Below are 21419 nucleotides of genomic sequence, written 5' to 3' on the forward strand. Positions count from 1 at the left end.
GGTGCTTGGCAGTGATGTGCAAATGGAGGCTGAATGAGAAAGACACTAATCGTATTATCCACCCTACAGTGGAATCACTTGAGGCTCATCCTGTAGCCCTCCCAGACACAGGCACCTGCTTAAGGAAATGAGAATACATGGAACTCTATCTTTTGTGTACTTGGTGTTCAGTCTGCCCTCTGTTCTTCTTCAGGAGGAATTATTCTTTAGGTATAATTTGGCGAATTCCATGGAGGAGGTGAGTTCAATTTCTTCTTATGTCACTGTCTTGGACTGGAACTTCTGTTATGTACTTGACGATCCAGAGACACATACTGCATTCAAATGCAGTCTTAGGAACAGATGGAGCAGTAAATGCAGACCCAAGGACCGCTACAGCCAAAGGAATTTATTTTGCTTTAGGTAGAGTCTGCAAAATTCAATAGCTAACGTTTATGGAATATTTACTAGGTCGCTGCTAAGTATTTTATATGCATTATCTTATTTTCATAACAATCCTATATGGCAGGCAGAATTACCAATCTAATTCTACTGAAGTGAATACCAGCTCTTAGGCTAGTAAGTGGCTGTACCCACAATAACCCGAGGCAATTGGACTCTGAGACCCCATGCCAAAAGAAACAATAGCCTGTGGATGCTATCCCACACACATAGATGCGGGGTTTTTGTTTTTTTTTTTTGGTCCCACAGTACTTTTAAAATCAGAATTAGCTTCTGTGATGGGCAAAATAATGCCCTCCCCTCAAAGATGTCCACATCCTAATTCCTGGAATCTGTAAATATATATCACCTTACAAGGCAAAGGGACTTTGCAAAGGGGAGATTAGTCTGGATTTCCTAAATGGACCTACTGTAATCACAAAGGTCCTCAAAAGTGGAAGAGGAACAGGAGAGAGCAGAGGGAGAAGTCCGTGATGTGATAAAGACTCAACTCACCATTACTGACTCTGAGAAGCCGGACAAGGCAAGGAAACGCATTCTTCCGTAGAGCCTCCAGGAGAAATGCAGCCCTGGCCACACCTCGAGCTTAGCCTCATACTCATGTCAGACTTCTGACGTACAGAACTATAAAATAACAAATCTGTGCCGTTTTAAGCCACTAAAATTGTGGCAATTTGTACCTGTAGCAATAGAAAGCTAGCACAGCAGCTGGTATATAAATTGGAAGTTGTCACATAACAACATTGAAAAATACATCTAGTGATACCACACATGAGTGGCAGCTGCCCCCTTTAAACAAAGGATGTTTTTTTCCATGTCTCTGCAGTCCTCATTCCTCTCTTCTATTTACACCTGGTCTCATGTGTGTTCATTTATGTGGTCCAGCTAGCCCTTCTAGGTACTTAGGTTTTGGAATCCTGCCCTGAACTATACTGTTTCCCAAATAGTAATCAAATTTCAGCGCTTAAGATACAGGCATATAAATCCACCCTCTCTTAAAATGATTAACTCAGTTATTAGCAATTAATTTGTATAATGTGACCTGTGGCTAGTTACTTCTCTGGAAATTGGGGGAAAGCTTATAGTACATACCCGCTACACCTATTGCGAGGACAAAATGAGATACAAAATGACTAGCGCATGGTAAGTCCTCAACAGACAATAGATGTAATTAACATACTATCTTTGGGAAATAAAGTTCCTGAACGTACTATACTGATTTGTCTTCCATACAATTATTGCCCAAGGTTAAGTTTCTTGGGAAGGTGAAGAACCAGTCAGTGGGACCAACCCCTTCGATGCGTTCGCAAGGGACCCCGGTGAAATTTTGTAACCCTCCCGCGTCAGCCGACGCGCCCTCCACCGCCCGCAGGGGGCGCCGCGGCCGTCGCGGCCCCGCCGGATGCTAATGAGGCTGGAGGCCCCGCCCCCTGCCGGAAGTGGCTGCGGCGGGAGGCGGGGCCTGCTGGCGAGGCCCTTCTGCCGTGCGGCAGCCATGGCGGCCTCTGAGGCGGCGGCGGCGGCGGGGTCCGCGGCTCTGGCCTCGGGCGCCCCGACCGTCCCGACGGCCGAGAGGGGAGCCGCCGCCGCCGCCTCGGGCCCGTGGGGGCCTCCCGGGCGACTGAAGGGCAGCCGGCCGCGACCCGCGGCGGCGAGGCAGCAGCCCGCGGGTCCGGCGCCTCCGGCCCGGGAGCTGATCCAGCCGTCGGTGAGCGAGCTGTCCCGGGCCGTGCGGACCAACATCCTGTGCACCGTGCGCGGCTGCGGCAAGATCCTGCCCAACAGCCCGGCGCTCAACATGCACCTGGTCAAGAGCCACCGCCTGCAGGTGAGCCCGCCGCGGAACGACGCCTCCCAGGGCCTGGCGCTCGGGGGCTCGGGCGCGCAGGGCGGCGCGGCCGGCGGCGGGGATTGCGGTGTGTGTGTGTGTGTGCGCGCGCGCGCGCGCGTGTGTGCGCAGCCCGGCCGGCGGGGTATGTGTGTGTGTGTGTGTGTGTGTGTGTGCGCGCGCGCGTGTGCGCAGCCCGGCCGGCGGGCATCCAGCCCCGGAACGGGCCAAACCGGCCAGGGAGTCCCGGCGGGGCAGAGTGGGAGCTAGCACGCAGGAACGCGCAGTCGGAAAACACTGTGTCATGTGGCTCCGCTGCCGGGCTCGGACGTGCCGGGACTGCCGGCCTCGGGCTTGGCGGCCCGGCCACTGGACCCCTGCACCTCCGTGGTTCCCCGCAACTTCGTGAGGCCCGGACCGTCATCCCCAGCCTCTTGATGAGAAACAGGTTGCGCAGCCGGACGAGAGCTGGGGTTTAAACCCCGTCTCTGCTTCGAAAGCCCGAGTTCTTTCCACCACACCCACAGTGCCTCCCTCGGGCCTTCGGGTTCTGCCCGGTGTTGAGGAGGGAGCTGCAGATTTGCCTCGAGGCACCGCCAGTTACGAGTTTCACGGTATTGGTAGAGTCGGGTTGGCTCTGCACCGAGACCTAAGGGAAATGTCTCCCCGCAGATCTTCCTTAAGAGGGGACCCGTAAGTCACCGTGACAGTAGTCTGAACATCGCCTCCACCGTCTGTAAAATGGGGCAGTGCCTTTTAACCTTTAGTGCACGTCTGCGGAAAATTTACGGAAAATCCAGATGTCCGGCCGCACCCTAGGCCTTTCAAGTTATAATTTCTCAGTCACTACAGTAGGAAGTTTCTTCCCACCACCTCTCGCTCGCTTCGTTCCAGGCCAACGGCGAGATAGTTACACAGCATGACACTCAAAGCAAAGTTTGGTGAATATGTAGCTTTTGATGGTCTGGATTCACTCGGGAGTAAGTTTGAGTTACCTGGCGTGTTGCACGTCCCTGGCTGTCCTTCAGGTGCATCGTCCTTGGAAACTTCCTTAGAGTCGGGCCTCTGATGAGAATTGAATGAGCAGCGGGTTTGAGGCTGTAGTCCCTAGTCGGGCAGACGTTTGGCCCAGGAGAGGCAATCCCCGTCTAGCACCATCGTTTTCCTGGGAAGATGGGGGAGCCCCGTCAGGAAAAGTGGGCGGACCCTGCAGGCCCTCAGAATAGTTTGGGGTTTCTTCCAGGACCCCAGTGTAGTGACTCTTCAGTGGCCTTTGGGAGGGGTCCTCAGTCCTGTGTTTTCTGTTTCGCACGAAATTTTACCGAAATCCTTCCTTGTCTTCGTATTTTCACTTCAGTGGGTGGACTGTGTGTTGCTAGGAATTCTGCGCCAGCTTGGTTCCCTGAGCTCGTATAGGACAGCCGTCACCCGCCGTTAGAGTCATGTCCTCAGCGATGGACAGCCGAGTCGCATTACGTCTGGAGTACAAGAGAAGCCACCGGTCCGACCAGGACCCTCCCGCGTTGGCCTGAATATCACTCTAACAAGCACTTGTCAACAGTTTTATTGTTCTTTTCTCTGGAATTGCTGTCTGCAGCTCTCTACTCCTCTAGACTTGGTGAAGCATAGAGAGCGTTTACTCTCCAGGACTAGTTTGATAGCATATAACAGGTTTATTTCTAATGATGTTTCTAAAACACGTGACGTTTAGGAATTCTGAAGATACCAGTACATACACAAAACATACCAACACACATGTGACGTATGACACAACGTACAAAATACAAAATATAACAGGCTTAAGGAGTATGTTTGAGGCACATACAGATTTTGATAGTCACATCTCTACTTGCATCTGTCAAAGCAGCCGTATCTTCCCTTGCTGCTTCTGCTGCGTGAGGTCATTCTCCCACTTTCAAGGCATTTTCCGGATGGCTCTTGTCTGAAGACAGCACGGTGAACTCAAGATCCCTTTCCAAACTCGAAATGTTGAAGGGAAGAATGGTCTCTGCTGAGTTTCCTTCATAGGTCACGCGGGACACCTGTTTCAGCAGGAATTAAGGAAATCTCACCCAGAACCATCTCTCCCCGCCCCGCCCCCTCATCAAAGAGACTCACTCTGCTGCCTTGTTCCGCCTTTCTAACCATAGCACCCAGCAACCCCCGAGCATCTGCTGTACTGGGGGAAAGGGGTTCGTTCTCTCACGAAGGCAACCTGTAGGACAGAACAGCCGCATCTGTACGAGGGTGCCCCAGCCCCAGTGTGGTGAATCTCACCCTTGCTCTGCACCCTGAGTAGAAGAAGGCTCTTCAGTTCAAACATCACTCTTGACACTTGTCAGAGTATTGGGAGGAGGGAGGGAGGAGGGGAGGCCCGGGGACGTGAGCTGACTGGGAGATCCCTGTGGTTTTGAAAGCCATTTGGAGAGACTCCAGTGTCCGTCAAGTGGGTGTGCCTACTTTCCGCCCTAAAGGTGGTCTGAGTGTATCCGCTTGGTGGGTTTGCATAATAGTCCGTGGAAAGTTTCCTTCACATTCTCTTGGTTACAGCTACTTGCATAATTCTAGTTCTTTCTCAGTGTTTTTTTTCTAGGTTTTGATAATCTTTTATTCCCTTCCCCATCTGTTGCTGTATGGTTCTTATTTTCTTTTAGAATTTCTTCACAAGATACCCTGCACCCAACCAAATAACTCCCTTCTTAGTGTAAATAATTAACGAGCGCTTCTGAAGGGTGATGGGGAAGGATGGGGATTGATGTAAGGACGTGCTGCTTTTTGGTGTTATGTGGGTTCTTATGACCTATGTCTATATTCCATCTGCTGGAAGAAATTGGAAATACCCTGTCCAGCCTTGCATACAGGGTTATCCTTGGGAAATGAAAGCTGGGGCTTTGAGGGAAAGGAAGAGTAGTAAATGGGCATTTCTCAATTGTTAGAGATTCTTTTATTCCTTGTGTTTGAAAGCAGTGAAGGGGACAGGAGGGCCCTTGAAGATATTCTTACCCAGCAGCATTTGTATTTTTAAAGCATGGCTTCAAGGATTTTGTATTATGTTCAGTGCAAGATTTGCTTTGAATGATTTGTCAGGAAGGGTTTTTTTTGCTTTGTTTTGTTTTTTTGTTTTTTTTTTTTTAAAGCAAAGGGAAGGAAAGGTTCCAAGTTGCTCTATAGACTATACTGTACAAAGACTTGCAATTTTAAGTTTACAATAGGAGGACAAGAGAGCAAACTGTTTCCTTGGATGCTTTCTTTGAAGGCAGTGAGGTGCTAGAATACTTTTGCCTCTTTTTCCCAATTTTTGCCACTATTTTTACAGTCCTTTCCTTTTATCCTTTCTCCTTAAAGTGTTTCCTTCCTCCTCCTTTTCATTTCTTTTGTTTGTTTACTTTTTTCCATCTTATTTTTTGATTGTTTCATCTCAAAGTTTTTCTTTTTTCAAATTCTTTACGTAAAGTGTTTCATTAACATTTTTCAAAAATTTTTTTTTTTTGCTTTCAAATACTTTGTATGTAACATTCACCCAAAAAAGGAAGAACACAAAAAAGATAAATCACAAAGAGTCTGGTGAATTTTGTTCTTGAACATATATAGAGAATGCCAGAACAAAACGTCACTTTGTCACTGCAGTTCACGTGGTATTGTGCCATCACCATTTCTCATCTTCCCCATTCTCATCTCAGCCTTCCTACCCTTCGGGCTTTCTGTCTCGGGCTGGAATGGGAAGAAAGCCCAGGAGCTGGGTGGAGAGGTGGCGATGGGGAGGGTTGAGGGATTGGCCCTCAGAGAGCAGGAAAGTGAACAGTATCACGTTGTTGCTGGGCCTGTAAAAAGGCATTGGGGGTTGCAGGTATCCTGGTGCGGCTCTCTGTAGTGTTTCATCCTGGTGCATGATACAGATTTGGCTTAGATGGCCTCTTGAACAGAGTCCGTATAACGCTCCAGGTTTTTCTGGACCGTTTACTCCGTTCAGAGCATTCTCACATGCAACACAACATACAAAAACATTCCTCCCCTTGAAAAGTTTGGAACATTTTAAGTAGCCGCACTGGATAAGATGGGTAAAAAGCAGAAAGAGGTAAATGACAGAAGAGAGAGGCAATGCAAAGCTATATAGTAAGGGACTTTGAATGTCTCATGTGAGAGAAATTCGGACTCGGAAAGATTTGGGTGTCACTAGAAATGTCAGAGTGAGGTAATGACATAATCAGAGCTATAGTGTAGAAAAATGAATCTGGCAAACTGTGAATGAAAAAGAGATTGAGGTTCTAGAAGTTAGTTGGGAGGTCAATGATAAAAGTGCACACCGCGAGGGGCGCCTGGGTGGCGCAGTCGGTTAAGCGTCCGACTTCAGCCAGGTCACGATCTCGCGGTCAGTGAGTTCGAGCCCCGCGTCAGGCTCTGGGCTGATGGCTCAGAGCCTGGAGCCTGCTTCCGATTCTGTGTCTCCCTCTCTCTCTGCCCCTCCCCCGTTCATGCTCTGTCTCTCTCTGTCTCAAAAATAAATTTAAAAAAAACGTTAAAAAAAAAAATAATAAAAAAAATAATAAATTTTAAAAGTGGGGAGAGAGTTATCAATAAGTGTAGCACAGAGGATTTTTAGGGCAGTGAAAATACTCTGTGAGAATGTAACAGTGGATACATGTCATTACACATTTGTCAAAAGCCGTAGAATATACAACAGCAAGAATGAATTCTAATATAAACTCTGGATTTTAGGTAATAATAATAATAGGTCATTGTAGGTTCACTGATTGTGATAAATGTACCACTCTGATGGGGGAATAATAGTTAATAGTGGAACAGGCTGTACGTGTTTGGGGAGGTAGGGGTAGCTGAAAACTCGTGGTGCTTTCTACTCCATTTTGCTGTGAACCTGAATCTTGTCTAAAAAATAAGTTCATTAATTTTTTAAAAAGTGAACAGGAATATGAGAACATGATTGGGAGTTTGAAAAGGGATAATAAAAGGATTGCTAAGCAGAATTGAGTATGGATTAGAAGTGAGCATGAATTTTGTAGTGACCCTGCAGGCAGTTTTGTGGAACGTTGGACAGCCGGAGCATAGGAAGGGACCATCTTCCTGGCATATCACTAAGAGGAATTCGATGATGGTCGGATGAATGAAGGATTTTTGAGTCTTCCTAATATTCTCCCCACATTTCGTTTTCTTTTGCTGATAACACTAGATGGAAAAAATATAAGTTAATTGAAAGTATTCCGTTAAAAACACAAAACAAAACACTAGATGAATTGGTGAATGGGATGAGTTTGGTGATGAGACATGACATCAGTTGTCATTAAAGCTGCCAGATGCCAGTGTTCTAACAAAAGAGCCTTTCAGTCATACTTTCACAGGTACAATATTTAATGTAAAGTACTGGTTTAGATTAGGTCATTGGCATTAAGTTGGCAAAAACCGAAAGAAGAAACAAAACTCTCCACAGCAAAGAACTCTGCAATAATAACTAATTGATCATGTGATAAGCACTGTTCTAAACCCTATTATGCCTACTTTACAGATAAGGAAACCTTCATTTTCTCAAGGTCACAGGAAAGTGACAAGGTAGAGAATTCAAACCATGGCAGTCAATATTCCAGAACCTGTGGGTTTAACCACGGCTCCCGGGGTTCTTAAGCTGGGTTGCACTTTGGGATCATATGGGAAGATTTAAAAACCAAATATGGATCCCTGGGTGCCTGCGTGGCTCAGTCGGTTGAGCGTCCGACTCTTGATTTCAGCTCAGGTCATGATCCCAAGGTTGTAGGATCGAGCCCCACATCAGGCTCCATGCTCCTCACAGAGCCTGCTCAATTCTCTCTTTTCCTCCCTCCCCCTTCCCCGCCCCCACTTGCGAGCACACAGTCTCTGTCTCATAAATGAATGAATGAATGAATGAATGAATGAATGAATGAATGAATGAAGTAAAATATTAGGTAGATAGATAGATCCCTAATCTGCACCCCAAACTAATTATAGAAGAATACCTGGAGTTGGAACCAGGCAGAAATATTTTTTTGAATCTCGTGATTTTTCAGAGGCCCCCCAGGGTTGAAAACCTGTCCCAACCTGGACTGCCTTTCTAAAAATGCTCTGCATTTAGCATGCACTTGCTCTCTTCTTTAAGCATTAAGGCAGTAGGAGGTGGTGTACAAAATAGTTTCTGCCCTTAAGAAATTTAGTTGGGGAGGGGCGCCTGGGTCACGTGGTCTGTTAAGCGTCTGACTCTTAATCCCTGCTCAGGTCACAATCTCACAGTTGTTGAGTTCGAGCCCCAAGTCAGGCTCTGCGTTTACATTGTGGAGCCTGCTTGGGATTCTCTCTCTCCCTCTCTCTCTCTGCCCCTCCCCTGCTGTCTCTCAAAAAATAAACTATAAAAAAAGAGAGCAATTTAGTTAGGGAGACAGGAACTCTAGAAGAAAAGGATGGTATTTAAGATAGCTTAAGTTAGTTACTATCTTGGAATTCAAACAAGAAATAGGTCCCTAGATCTGGGTGGTAAACAGAACAAGGGAGTGTTACTTATTGAGAATGTGATCTGGCCTAGGCTTTATGCTAATCTAGTACAAGATAATCCTGAGAGTTAACTATAGTGTCTGTCTTAAAAATGAGTAAACTGGTTCAGAGAGGTTAAATCCCCTGTCCAAGGCCACGCCCCTAATTGCTGGTAAAAATGATATACGGGGCTTTCAATGCCAAATGGCTTTTTCTACCATTGCATTCTGCCTGAAGGGAGCCAGGGGGATATAGGACAAATTGGGCCTTCATAGAAAGTGCAGTTGGAAGTGAGAATAATATGAGTCTGAGTAGGGTGGTGTATGAAAAGGGAACAGAAAAAGATACATCTGTAATTGGAGATTGAAGGTATAACACACCTACAGGTGATAGATACAAACAAGTTTTTGGAATATCAAATCTGCTACCAAATTAGAAAACAAAGGAAAACTATTTAAGGGACCATTTAACCCAAATGCATATGAATGTCTAGACAGTACAGTAGGGTTATAAAAGGATGGACCAGTGTGGACATGGAGAACGAATTGAATTTAATATGGAAAGATAAATTATGTTATTGATAAATAAAACAAAAATAGCTTCTTTTCTCCTCTAAATGAGTGGACACAGACTCAACAAGATCAACGTGCTCCTCTTGGGATCCACTGGGAAGGCAAAGAGGAGTCTTAGCCACATGGTTATTCATTCCTCCCTTCTCCCGAAATGTGGATGGGAGAGAAGGAAGTGGACATGTTCCACAAGTATGAGTCCTTTCTCATCAGAACACTAGATAAGCAGAGTATCTGTGTGCTGCAGCAGCATGTGAGGCCCAAGTGAATGAGGACTTCGACCACGTCCACTTTGACCTCAGTCTGTAGTTTTTAAGTGACTAAGTTCTTCTTTCCAGCTTATCTCTTCACCCGGGCACAAGACCCAGCAGGCATAGCATCCCAAGACCCTAGCAACAGGGACCGCCTTCACACCAGTAAGACCCCCACATGACTGACCCTAGGACAGTGATCAACCTGACCTTCACTGCCCACCTGCACGTACCTTTGTCTCACATTTTCCTTACATAAACCTGGAAGTATTTTCAGCACTTTGGAGACAGTCTTTGAGACACTAGTCCACTGTCTTCCCAGTTCTGGCCTCACTGAAATAAATCCCTTTCTGGTTTCTCCACCACTTGGCTCTCTGCCTGTGGATTTTGTTAGCGGCAAGTGGCCCGACCTGATCTCTTTGGGACCCCCAGAGCCAGGTGCTCTTGTACCCGTGAGTCCTGTTGTTTCCAGTGACCTATAGAGAGGTCCTTCCCCACCCCCTACCCCCGCCACTGCCACCACCATCCCCTTCCTTTAGGGCCAGACAGGAATTACACTGGAGGTCATGGGTACCTTAAACCTGCGGTATGTGGGCTCATCAAGGGCAGAGCGAGACAGAACGCTTCAATTTAAATTAAGTCACCAGTTATTTTAAACTCCCAGCCAAAAAGTTAATCACGTACCTTATAACAAAGGATTATTAAGACGACATGATGTATATAAAGTGCTTAGAACAGTGCCTGATGCAGTAACAAAAGCTCTAATAGTACAGATGATTAAAATGGTTATTAAATTTCACACATAGTACAGTGCCTGTGTTCAAGCTGTTGTATAGAAAGTTGTGTCAGCAATCTTCAGCTACTTCAGGGGGCAGCGTGATGACCAGAGAAAGTCAGGATGCTGTTGGGAAGGCCTAGACCACAATCAAAGGAGGTTTTTTCGGGGGCTCCCACTAATTGAGGGTGGGATGAAAGGGAAGGGAAGAATTAGGGATGATACCAAAATCTTGAGCCTCAGAAACGGTGAATATACACTTACGAACAGAGAGCCTGGCTTTAAGGAGAGAGATTTTGAGTTTAGAAGGAAGAGTTCTAAAGGAACGGATAGAAGATTTTTAAACAACATAGGTTTTTTTGTTTTCAAAATTTTTAACAGGGGCAGCTGGGTGGTTCAGTAGGTTAAGCATCCAAATCTTGATTTCAGCTCAGGTCACGATCTCACGGTTCTGTTCATGGGATCGAGCTATACATTAGGCTTAGTACTGACAGCTCGGAGCCTGCTTGCGATTCTCTCTCTTTCTCTCCCAAAATAAATAAACTTAAGGAAAAAATTTAACAGATTTATTGAGCTACGGTTTCTTCACCGTTTACTTATTTTAAGTGAATAATCTAGTTACTTAGTAGATTCACGTGGTTGTGCCACGAGCACCACGATCCAATTTAGAGCGTTATTAACCCTTAAAAGATCCCCAAGAAAAAGTCATTTTTTGTCTCTGCTCCCAGCCAGTTCTATCGGATTTTTTTGAAAATAAGCGCTCAAAGTAACTTTTTCTTTTGCAGGATGGCATAGTAAATCCAACAATAAGAAAAGATTTGAAAACCGTACCGAAATTCTACTGTTGTCCAATTGAAGGATGCCCCAGAGGCCCTGACAGACCATTTTCTCAATTTTCTCTCGTAAAACAGGTATTTTACTTGTCTTAAGTGTACTTCTCTGAGGACGAGGCGCAGGTGACGTAAACCTAGCGTGCAATCCAATCTCTTTCCAAATGTAACTGGAGAACTCTGGGAGAGAGCTGCTTGTGGGGATAGCCGGCCGCCCAAGAGTCTCCCTGGCGGGGGAGGCGTGAGTGGGGGTACCGCGAGTGGAGGAGACGTAGCTTGTTGTGGAGGGGAAGATGTCCGGGAGTGGGTTTGGAGGAGAGACCAGAAGACTGCTTCCTCAGCAAATGAGAAATGTGTGTCCAGCTGTCTCGTGTGACCCCCCCGGGTGCCTCTGAGGCCAGAGGCACAAAGGCACGTAGGAAATGGTCTCCTGAGGGAGACGTAGCTGCGGAGGTCAGGCAGAGAGTTCCAGCAGCAGCCACCTTCGGGAGGGGGCCCGGCGAGTGGGGACAGAGGGGCCTTAGGACTGGCAGAGCCTGGCGGTTGCGAGCCTTCCCCCAGCGTCTGCTGGAGGGTCCCGAGGAACGCGTGGCGGACCACCCCCCCCCCCCCCACCGCCTGCGACACTCGTCTGGAACCCCTAAACGGTGGTCCCAGGAAGTTTCTGCCCAACTGTCTCCCACTTTTCCCAGAGCAGGAGTGACTAGGAGAAGAGGCGCGTGACAGACCGCAGCCTTCCCGCTTCTCTGTTCTCCTGGCGCAGACCGGCTGCGATCTGTCCTGTGAGGTCAGCGCTAATTCGGGCGTGCGGGTCGCGTCTGAAATGTTTGAGCGCTTGCGGTTGCCCACTCTCCCCCCTCTGTGTTCTCCCCAGCACTTTATGAAAATGCACGCCGAAAAGAAGCATAAGTGTAGTAAGTGCAGCAACTCGTACGGCACCGAGTGGGACTTGAAAAGGCACGCCGAGGATTGTGGCAAGACCTTCCAGTGCACGTGCGGCTGTCCCTATGCCAGCAGGACCGCCTTACAGTCCCACATCTACCGAACTGGCCACGAGATCCCTGCAGAGCACAGGTAAAGGGGAAGAAGTGCCGGTCCACAAGTCAGTGGCTGTGGGAAGAGTTTCAGGTGAAACTTCCGGAGAGCCGCTGTCGCGGGCAGAGAGGCGGAAGGACGGAGACAAGACGTGATGTGGACGAAGGGAACTTTCGGGAAAGCAGAGCTTTTCGGCAGGACTAGGAAAGGATCCGCATCCGCCTAACCCGGTTCTTCCTTATTCCTTCCCGGTTAAAAATACCAACTTCCAGCATTTCTATCAGAGGGATGTTAGATTGTTGAGTTCAGTTTTACCATAAAACTGTACCTCATTTTAAAGGTCAACTTTATATTTGGAGTAATAGCTTCCTACTTTAGGAACAGTAAAGGTTGCATTATATAATCTGTTCGCTTCCTTATGCTTCCAGAGCTAAGCTAAGCTGAGTTCTAGTACTTGGACGTGTACCCAAAAAAGGATGCGCTTTCTCCTTCCCTACTCACGTGTTTCTCTGCCCGCCACCACGGCAGGCCGAGTTCTCAGAGAGTCGCGGAGGGCGGTCTCCTCTTCACCGGGTGAAGTCTGGCCTCTGCCGTGGGTGTGGGGAGCGGTGTTTGTGAGCAGCTGAGGAGACGGCCCCCGGGTTGAAGACCGCTGCAGCTTACGCTCATTTTTCTCTTTTCACTCTGTCATTGCTTTCAGGGACCCACCCAGTAAGAAAAGGAAAATGGAAAACTGCCTGCACAGCCAGAAGCTGTCCGGTAAGACCACTGAGTCACTGAGCAGTCAGCCAGCTCCAAGACCAGACCCTCAAGAACTAGAAACTTCAGAAATAAAACTAGTCACTACTCTTGAAGACTCTTGCAACTCTAATGCCGGAAAGCAGACTCTTACGACACCTCCAAGATGCCCTCAGAAGTTGCTTTTACCCAAGCCCCGAGTGGCTCTGGTGAAACTTCCTGTTCTGCAGTTTTCTCCCACGCCTGTCTTTGTGCCTACAGCCGACTCCTCGGCCCAGCCCGTGGTGTTGGGCGTGGATCATCAGGGTTCCGCCCCGGGCGCTGTGCACATACTGCCCTTGTCGGTCGGAACCCTGATCCTCGGCCTAGATTCAGAGGCTGGCTGTCTCAAGGAGAGTCTCCCTCTTTCAAAAATTGTGAATCCTGTTGCTCTGGAGCCAGTTAGTACAGGTGTTCAGGTGAACTTGGGTAAGAGCCTGTCTAATCCTTTACAAGAACTGGGAAACACATGTCAGAAGAATGGCATTTCTTCAATCAACGTGCAGACGGACCTGTCTTACGCCACACAGCACTTCATACCTTCCTCCCAGTGGGCCGGCCCTGATTCCTCCGTATCTTCCTGTTCTCAAACGGATTTGACGTTTGGTTCCCAAGTCTCCCTTCCCATTAGTGTTCACACTCAGACATTCTTACCCGGTTCTAAGGTAACCTCTTCCATAGCCGCTCAGACTGACACGTTCGCAGATGCCTGTTACCAGCCAGGTGGGATCTCCAGAGAAACCCAGACCAGCGGGATGCAGAGTCTGACAGACGGCCGAGTCCAGATGGACCAAGCTGTAATGTGTGGAGACATTTTTGAGAGCGTCCATTCGTCCTACGGTGTTTCCACAGACAATATCATAAGCAGCAGCCTAGTAGCAGGGACTGTCACTCATGGTTTGTTACCTCAGAACCACCCTAAGACTTTAAATCAAGATATTGAGAAATCTGCACCGATTATAAACTTCGGCGCACAGCACAGTATGCTTCCTTCACAGAACATGACGGACAATCAGACCCAGACTATGGATTTATTAAGTGATTTAGAAAACATCTTGTCAAGTAACCTGCCTGGTCAGACACTGGACAATCGTAGTCTTTTGTCTGACCCGAATACTGGACCGGACACCCAGCTCCCATCTGGCCCAGCCCAGAATCCCGCAATCGATTTTGATATCGAGGAGTTCTTTTCCGCCTCAAATATCCAAACTCAAACTGAAGAGAGTGAGCTTAACACCATGACCACTGAGCCAGTCTTGGAATCTCTGGACATAGAGACCCAAACTGACTTCTTCCTTGCGGACACCTCTGCCCAGTCCTATAGCTGTAGGGGAAATTCGAACTTCTTAGGCCTTGAAATGTTTGACACGCAGACACAGACAGACCTAAACTTCTTCTTAGACAGTGGCCCCCATCTGCCTCTGGGAAGTATTCTGAAACACTCCAGCTTTTCCATGAGTACGGATTCGTCTGACACAGAGACCCAAACCGAAGGAATGTCCGCTGCTAAAAGCATACCTGCCGTAGAGAGTAAAGTTCAGTTGAACAGCACAGAAACACAGACCATGAATTCTGGCTTTGAGACCCTGGGCAGTTTGTTCTTCACCAGCAACGAAACGCAAACCGCAATGGACGACTTTCTTCTGGCCGATTTGGCCTGGAACACAATGGAATCTCAGTTCAGCTCTGTAGAAACCCAGACGTGTGCAGAACCACACACGGTCTCCAACTTCTAAACGTGAAGTCTGTGCGCGGGTTGGCCTTTACAGTTTCCTTCCGGGTTCAGCGAATGGAGGGTAGGACGACAGTGTTAACGCCGTTGAATGTAGTTCCTGATGCGTTTACTTGGGTCCTTGGAGGTTCTTTGCCTTTTGTACTTGTAAACATGAAATTTGTGTATAAATGTGAGTGTATTATAAAGCGTAAGATGTTGATCTAAAAATGATTGTTTCTATGTTGCCTCCATTTGCCCTCTCACAGTTAGTTGTCCCATCTTAAAAGAACAAGAGTGTCTCACACCTGTAAAACCCATCTAGCACTTAGCTGAAGCCAAGCTTACCAGGTACTAGGGTACAGACTTTTCAAATCTGCAAAACATTTCAGTTGAAATGTGACTCGCTTGACTTAAATTGCACCTAAAATATCTGACGGTGTTGGAGAGAAATTCCTGTTTCCTGAGAGTAAATCTAAAGAACTCGGACGCCACGCAGCAGATTTGGGCACGAGTGCTTAGATGGCGTGGGGCTCCTGCCGCCTGCAGCTTCCTCTGACCTCTCCCTTTTTTTCTGACTTGGAGACAAAGGAAAACTACAGCCAGCTTTAGCTTTTGAGACCGTCTTCAGGTAACCAATGCTTATTCTTCCTCCACACGAACTAGGAGTGATCCCAACGTAAGTGTACTGTACTTGCCTCACAAGATGCGTTTCTGTACAATTACTGCTTCAAGGAGTAGTGGCCAGCCCTCAGTGTAAATAGTGATCCTTCTGGTCGAAGTGACCGTCCGTCATCCCAGCCGCAGAAACGCCGCGTTGTGGAATCGTGCCCAGTTAGCTCATCCTGGAGTGTGCCCTGTGAACACCCCTGCTGCTCTCCCCAGTAGGCGAGGCGGGGGCTCCAGAGCTGCTTCTCAAAGTGGACCCACAGGCTGGATCTGAGTTGTGTCTAAATGTTAAGAAAAACAATAATGGAGAGCGAAGAGGCCATTCCCCCCTAAATCTCCGTACTTTGTGTAAGCTTGAATAGGGCAAGAGTGCAATCAGTTATTCTCAAGTGAATCTTCATCCACCTCTCATCTTTTCCTGGAGTAAGGAAAGACATTGGCCCAGCAAGGGTAGTATTTGTGCCTTGAGGATAAGAAGTACAGAACAGATCCACCCGCACTATGGGATTCCACATTTTGTTGCTTTATTTAGACAGCAATACCAGTCTGCAAAGAATTTGAAGACCAACTACTTCAGTAATCAAGAACATCCACGTTTTTAGATGGGAGCATGGCCAGATATGCTCTGGAGGTTTTCTCTTCAGGAAATCAGGAATTCTTGGTTGTTGGCCAACTTTCAGTCAAGGAAAAATTGGTGCAGCCCCTAAGTTTTCTAAGTTTATTTAAAAAAAAAAAAAAAGTTCCTTCTGTGGCACATGCTTATGCTGCTGAAGACTAAACCCTCAAAATAAAACCTAAGGAGTAGACTAATAACTCATTAAATGGATGATATTAGTATTAATTCCTATCCCATAGAATAGTTGGTAGTGAATCAATAACTTATCCAGGACGGATGAACCTAACCTGATAGATGAAAGTTTGCTGTGGTCACAGTGGCCTATGAATATGGGTTTCAAAACAGACATAAAGCCTTAACTTAGAATTTCATTATGTTTTAGAACTGTCACTGCCTTAATGTTCAAACATTTATTTAAGTTCTCCTAGTCAGGGAGAAATGCATGTTCGTTTATGGCTTTTTGTAAATACAAATGCAGTGATCTTTGGCTTTAAAAAAAAATGTGTTTTTTTTTTTTTTTTTTTTTTTTTTGTCTGTGTGGAAATGTTTGTTAATTCAGCCAGTAGAGTTACTTACAGAAAATTGGAGCATGTCGTAGTTCTTCATGTAAAGTAAGAACTGTTTCCCTCCCAAACCTTAGTTACCTGAATTGTCCTATGATTATTCGTAAAAAATGAAATCCTGTGATTAAAGAGAAGTGAGAATTCTACCTTTTTTTGTGTGAATTCTTTGACATACTCATAATGTGACCTATTTTGTTGTCTTGACATTTCACAGACCCCTTAGCTTCCGATAGTCACAGGATCAAATGGTTGTGCCTAGTTATGTTCATTACTGTTTTACCTTTGTTAACGACAATATACTAATTTTCCTCGTAGACACTCCATTACCAAACTTTCTATTATGATGTAGAGTTTTTATTTGAGAAAAGCTATATACCTTAGGATTTCATTTGTTGGAGAATTTTGAAGGGAATTACCCCCAACTCATGCATTTGCCAATTCGTGACTATTTTATTTACTTTTTTTAAATGTTTGTTTTTGAGAGTGTGCAAATGAGGGAGGGGTGGGGGGCGGGGACAGAGGATCCGAAGCGGGCTCTTTGCTGACAGCAGAAAGCCCGACGTGGGGCTTGAATTCACAAACCACGAGACCATGACCTGAGCTGAAGTGGGACGCTCGAGCAACTGAGCCAGCCAGGTGCCCCCAAGTCATGGCCATTTTATAATGGGGGTCCCTTTTATCTTTGTAAATAATGTAATGCTAGCTTAAGAGCAAAAACGAGAGGGTTACAACATGAGTGGTTCTTTGCTTAGTCACTGATTTGTGAAAAGCCAGATCAGTAGGTTTCTGATTCCTTGATCTAAAGGGGAAATGAAAATAGAAAAATTTTGTGGACTTACCTGAAAGATGCTGAGTAAGGCTTGAGGCTACTTTTGATCAGAGGAAAATGTAAGCATGTCAGTCTAGTTGTGAAGTTGAATTGTTTTATTAATAGTGGCAAGTGACAGGGTGATACTTTCGTGTAACCCTTTATGTCCTCAGTTTTAGGTGGTTTATCTTAATTCCAGTCCAAACCTCACCAAAACCTGCCATCTACTATTGACTCCAAGGAGCCTTTACTGTCCGGTATATTTAAAGCAGTGCTTCTCACACTGGTCTTCCAAAGGCTTTCAAAGAAAAGAGGAGGAGGAACTTGTACCTTTGGGGATTTAGGGATGAAGAAGTCTCAAGTGTTTATGCAGTTTTAGTTTCCTTACATTTCACAATATACGTGTGTGTGTGTTCCCATTGGAAGTGCGTTATAGTGTCACCAGATCCGTCGCTAGGAAAGCAGATCGGTCTTTTGGTTTCATACTCCCAACGTCTAAAAGACTGTCAGATGACAGGAATTTCCCTCTAGTTTCTTCAGCAAGATGTTGGCTAGTGTAATGTTCTTATGGCCAAGAAGGTAGTCAACTAAATACCCTTGTTTTGCAGCGTTTAAATCCAAAGAGGTCTTTCCGTTGTATGAACACTGTCAACAGACACCCTGAGGTATTAGCTTACGTATTAGGAGAGGCAGGCTAAAGATGAAGGGGATTCCCAGTTTATGAGTGTTCTCGAACTAACACTACTATTTTGAGAGAGCACGAGCAGGGAAGGGGCAGAGGGAATTCCAAGCAGGCTCCACACTGTCAGCACAGAGGCCAACGTGGGGCTCACGCTCATGAAAAATGAGATCGTGACCTGAGCCGTAATCAAGTCAGTCCCTTAACCGACTGAGACACCCAAGCGCCTGCACTGCACTTAGAAACGTGCACGTTTGAAAGGAGCAAATGTCCAAACCATGTGAGTAAATAAAAGCATTGTCTATAGTACTTGAACTGGAAGAGTACCAATAGTCATTCATTTGTTTCAACAAGCCTGAGGAAAAAAACCTCTGTTTTATATTGCCTTACTAATAACAAAATACACACATTTGTAACTTTGTTTGAAGTCCACAGAGTAGTGATGGTTGGCATAGGAGAAACTTTGCCAAGGCCCCTTCCACTAACTTTTGATACTTGATTGTAAAGCAGGTTAATATTATAGGTCAGGATGCTACAAAAAAGAAACAACGAAACAGAATAAGTGATACTCTTTTTTAGTTTATCGTGAAATGGTCAAATATTTGAAAAAATGAAAATCTTTGAAAGGAAAATGTATCTCCTTCGTGACTTTGTCATTCTCAAAGCTATACATGTCATTTCAATGTGAACAAAGGTTTTTTTGTTTTGGTTTTTTATTTTATTTTATTTTAATTTTTATTTTTATTTTTTTATTTTATTTTTTTTTGCATAAAGGCCTGAGCTTATTAGCATGGTATAATGTCACTAAGACCTTGTTCCAAGCTTGGAATCTTCTTCCTGCTTTTGCTTACAGCTTTTTATCCTTCCCTTCCTGGTGATCTCTAAATAACTACCGTAATAAGTAGCTCTCTGACATTCCATTTTCTGGAAGTTACATTACAGAAATCAGTCATGAGGGTTGGGTGAATAGGCACAGAAACAGCCTCCAGAGTCATGAACAGTATCAGAACTAGTGGTGTTTATCGCAAATTAAATGTCTGATTTCTAGTTTTCTTCAGAACCCATGCACGTTAAAACAAAATTGGTAATAGTCCTGTAGTGCTGAAAATAGACTGGCTTATAGTATGTTTTCAAGTTTTAAATTGTTTTAAAATCAAACAGTTTCTCTGCTTATGAAAAGATACACAGGGAAGAAATGTCTGTAGGTTGAGCTAAATCAGGAACAAGAACTATTTTCACATATACGTGCCACGTTTTGCCGGGGGCTAGTAAGGAGTGGTATCCACGGTATTGGCAGCCTCTTAATATTCACACTGATTTAGCATGAGCAGTGGATGTTAGGAGTACTGCTTATACGTAAGGAATTCTGAACAATGGCATTAATTTTTTTTTTTAAGTTTATTTATTTTGAGAGAGAGAGCAGGATAGAGAGAATCTCAAGCAGGCTCTGTGCTGTCAGCACAGAGCCCAATGCAGGGCAGGGCTCGAACCCACAAACTGTGAGATCATGACCTGAGCCAAACTCGAGAGTCGAACACTTAACCACCTGAGCCACCCACGCACCCCTCTGCAATTTTAAGAGGACAGTCATTCATTAAAGGGAAATGATCCACTTATTTATATTTGATTTGATCAATACATTCAGAAAAATCACGAATCTCTTTTGGCGTTTTACGTACATTACCTCTTCATCTTCACCACGTCCTGTGTCTGAAATTGTTTCCAGCTTACAGGAAGGAATGGCATTCTCCAGCCCTTCTTCCTGCCTCATGTGGTATTTTCCACCCAGGGCTCCAGCTATTCCACACCTGGGAATTGACCTGACTGAACACACTCTGTTGATTGGTTTCTCCTTGGGTTGTGGGGGAAAATGATCCTTGACACCCGTGCATTTGCTCAGGATAAAGAGGCGGATACCCAGAAGGGGCTTAGAACTCTTAGAACAGTGCCTTGTAAATTCAAGGGGATTCTGGCGCTGTGTGGCTAAGAGAACTCCGGGCCGAGTAGTCTGGACGGCAAGAGCTTGGCACTGAGGGTCTCCTGGCCCCAGGGTCCCATGAGCCTGGCAGACGGTGGGAGAGTGTTCCCTGTGGTACCAGGGATAGTCCTGATATGCCCTTGGTCACAGCCATAGGAGCCCCTCAGTTTATTCCCCACCTTGTTTCTCAGTACCCCCCAAATGCAGCACCAAGATGGCACAAGAACTGGACCCCAAAGAGCCCCAGATGTGAGCCCTCCAGTTATGCAGCTTGGCCTTCTTAGCCAGCTGGGGGTACCCACGGAGAGAGACGCTGGGCTTCTGTGGTCTCTCTGGGTCCTGAAGCTCTTGAACTTGGAGGGAGGGAGAGTGAAAACCAATGTGATTCTGGGTTCAAATAGTTTCATAACATGGTGCTTGAAGTACGGGTAAATTTCACAATAATACAAAGGATAAATAGAATAAAGCTAAAAATGAGGGTAAGTCTCCCTGAGGAGCCAAAGTCCCGCATGCTTGCCCAAACGTAGCCAGACCTTCTGATTTGAAGTCTTCCCTTCGCCCTTCAAAAGTGCCACCCCCTCATCTCTCTGTCAGGACATCTGTCTGCCCAGGTCTCCCACCCCGCCAAGCCCCTCCCTTGCCTCACCCAGACCCTCAGCAGCACCCCCAGGCCTCAGCCTGGCCTCATCCAGAAGGTGACCTCGGGCCCTGCAGGAGCCCTGGGTCAGGTGCTGCCACAGTTCCATCTGGTGATTTATAAGGTTTCGAGAAAAATAGGAGTTTGGAAAGTCTTGTTAATGACACATCCCAAACCAATACAACAAGAAATGAAACACAGCCCGGCTCTGTGCTTGGTTTAGAGAAGACTAGAGGATCCAAAACCCAACTGAGCCCACGTTAACATGCTTAACTCCCTTAAATGGTGGGATTTCCCCCTGAAAGTTTTGTTGGTGACCTAGGACCCTAATCGGGACTGCATTCTATTAAACATTTAGCCTTTATCTAGACTTGGACATGGGGGCGCCTGGGTGGCTCAGTCAGTTGAGCATCCGACTTGGGCTCAGGTCATGATCTCGCAGTTTGTGGATTCGAGCCCCCCGTCGGGCTCTGTGCTGACAGCTGGGAGGCTGGAGCCTGCTTTGGATTCTGTATCTCCCTCTCTCTGCCCCTCCCCTGCTCACGCTCTGTCTCTCTCAAAAATAAACAAGCATTAGACTTGGACATCAAAGACCAGTCTGGATGTCCTGATTTAATCTGAATGGAAACAGGCAAAACCTGGAGTGATTTTTCTCCACAGAAAACAAGCTGAGCCCAGGCTAATGCAAATAAGGTCCCAGAGGAGTTTAATCAGGTTAATTGAAAAATTACCTAAAGAGATGCCAAATTTGAAACGTGCC

At 46.2% G+C, this 21419-nt stretch overlaps 1 protein-coding gene across 1 annotated transcript; it reads left to right on the forward strand.

Moving 5' to 3' along the window:
• The first annotated feature begins 1912 nt into the window (after window positions 1-1912).
• On the forward strand, window positions 1913-16703 carry ATMIN (ATM interactor). Its single transcript, XM_043599741.1, has 4 exons — window positions 1913-2269; window positions 11142-11267; window positions 12061-12260; window positions 12922-16703. The coding sequence occupies exons 1-4, from the start codon at window positions 1937-1939 to the stop codon at window positions 14732-14734; spliced, it is 2472 nt and encodes an 823-aa protein (XP_043455676.1). The 5' UTR covers window positions 1913-1936; the 3' UTR covers window positions 14735-16703.
• The last annotated feature ends 4716 nt before the right edge of the window (window positions 16704-21419 follow it).

Source organism: Prionailurus bengalensis, chromosome E2 (genome assembly GCF_016509475.1).
Source record: "Prionailurus bengalensis isolate Pbe53 chromosome E2, Fcat_Pben_1.1_paternal_pri, whole genome shotgun sequence".
NCBI classification, from domain to species: Eukaryota; Metazoa; Chordata; class Mammalia; order Carnivora; family Felidae; genus Prionailurus; species Prionailurus bengalensis.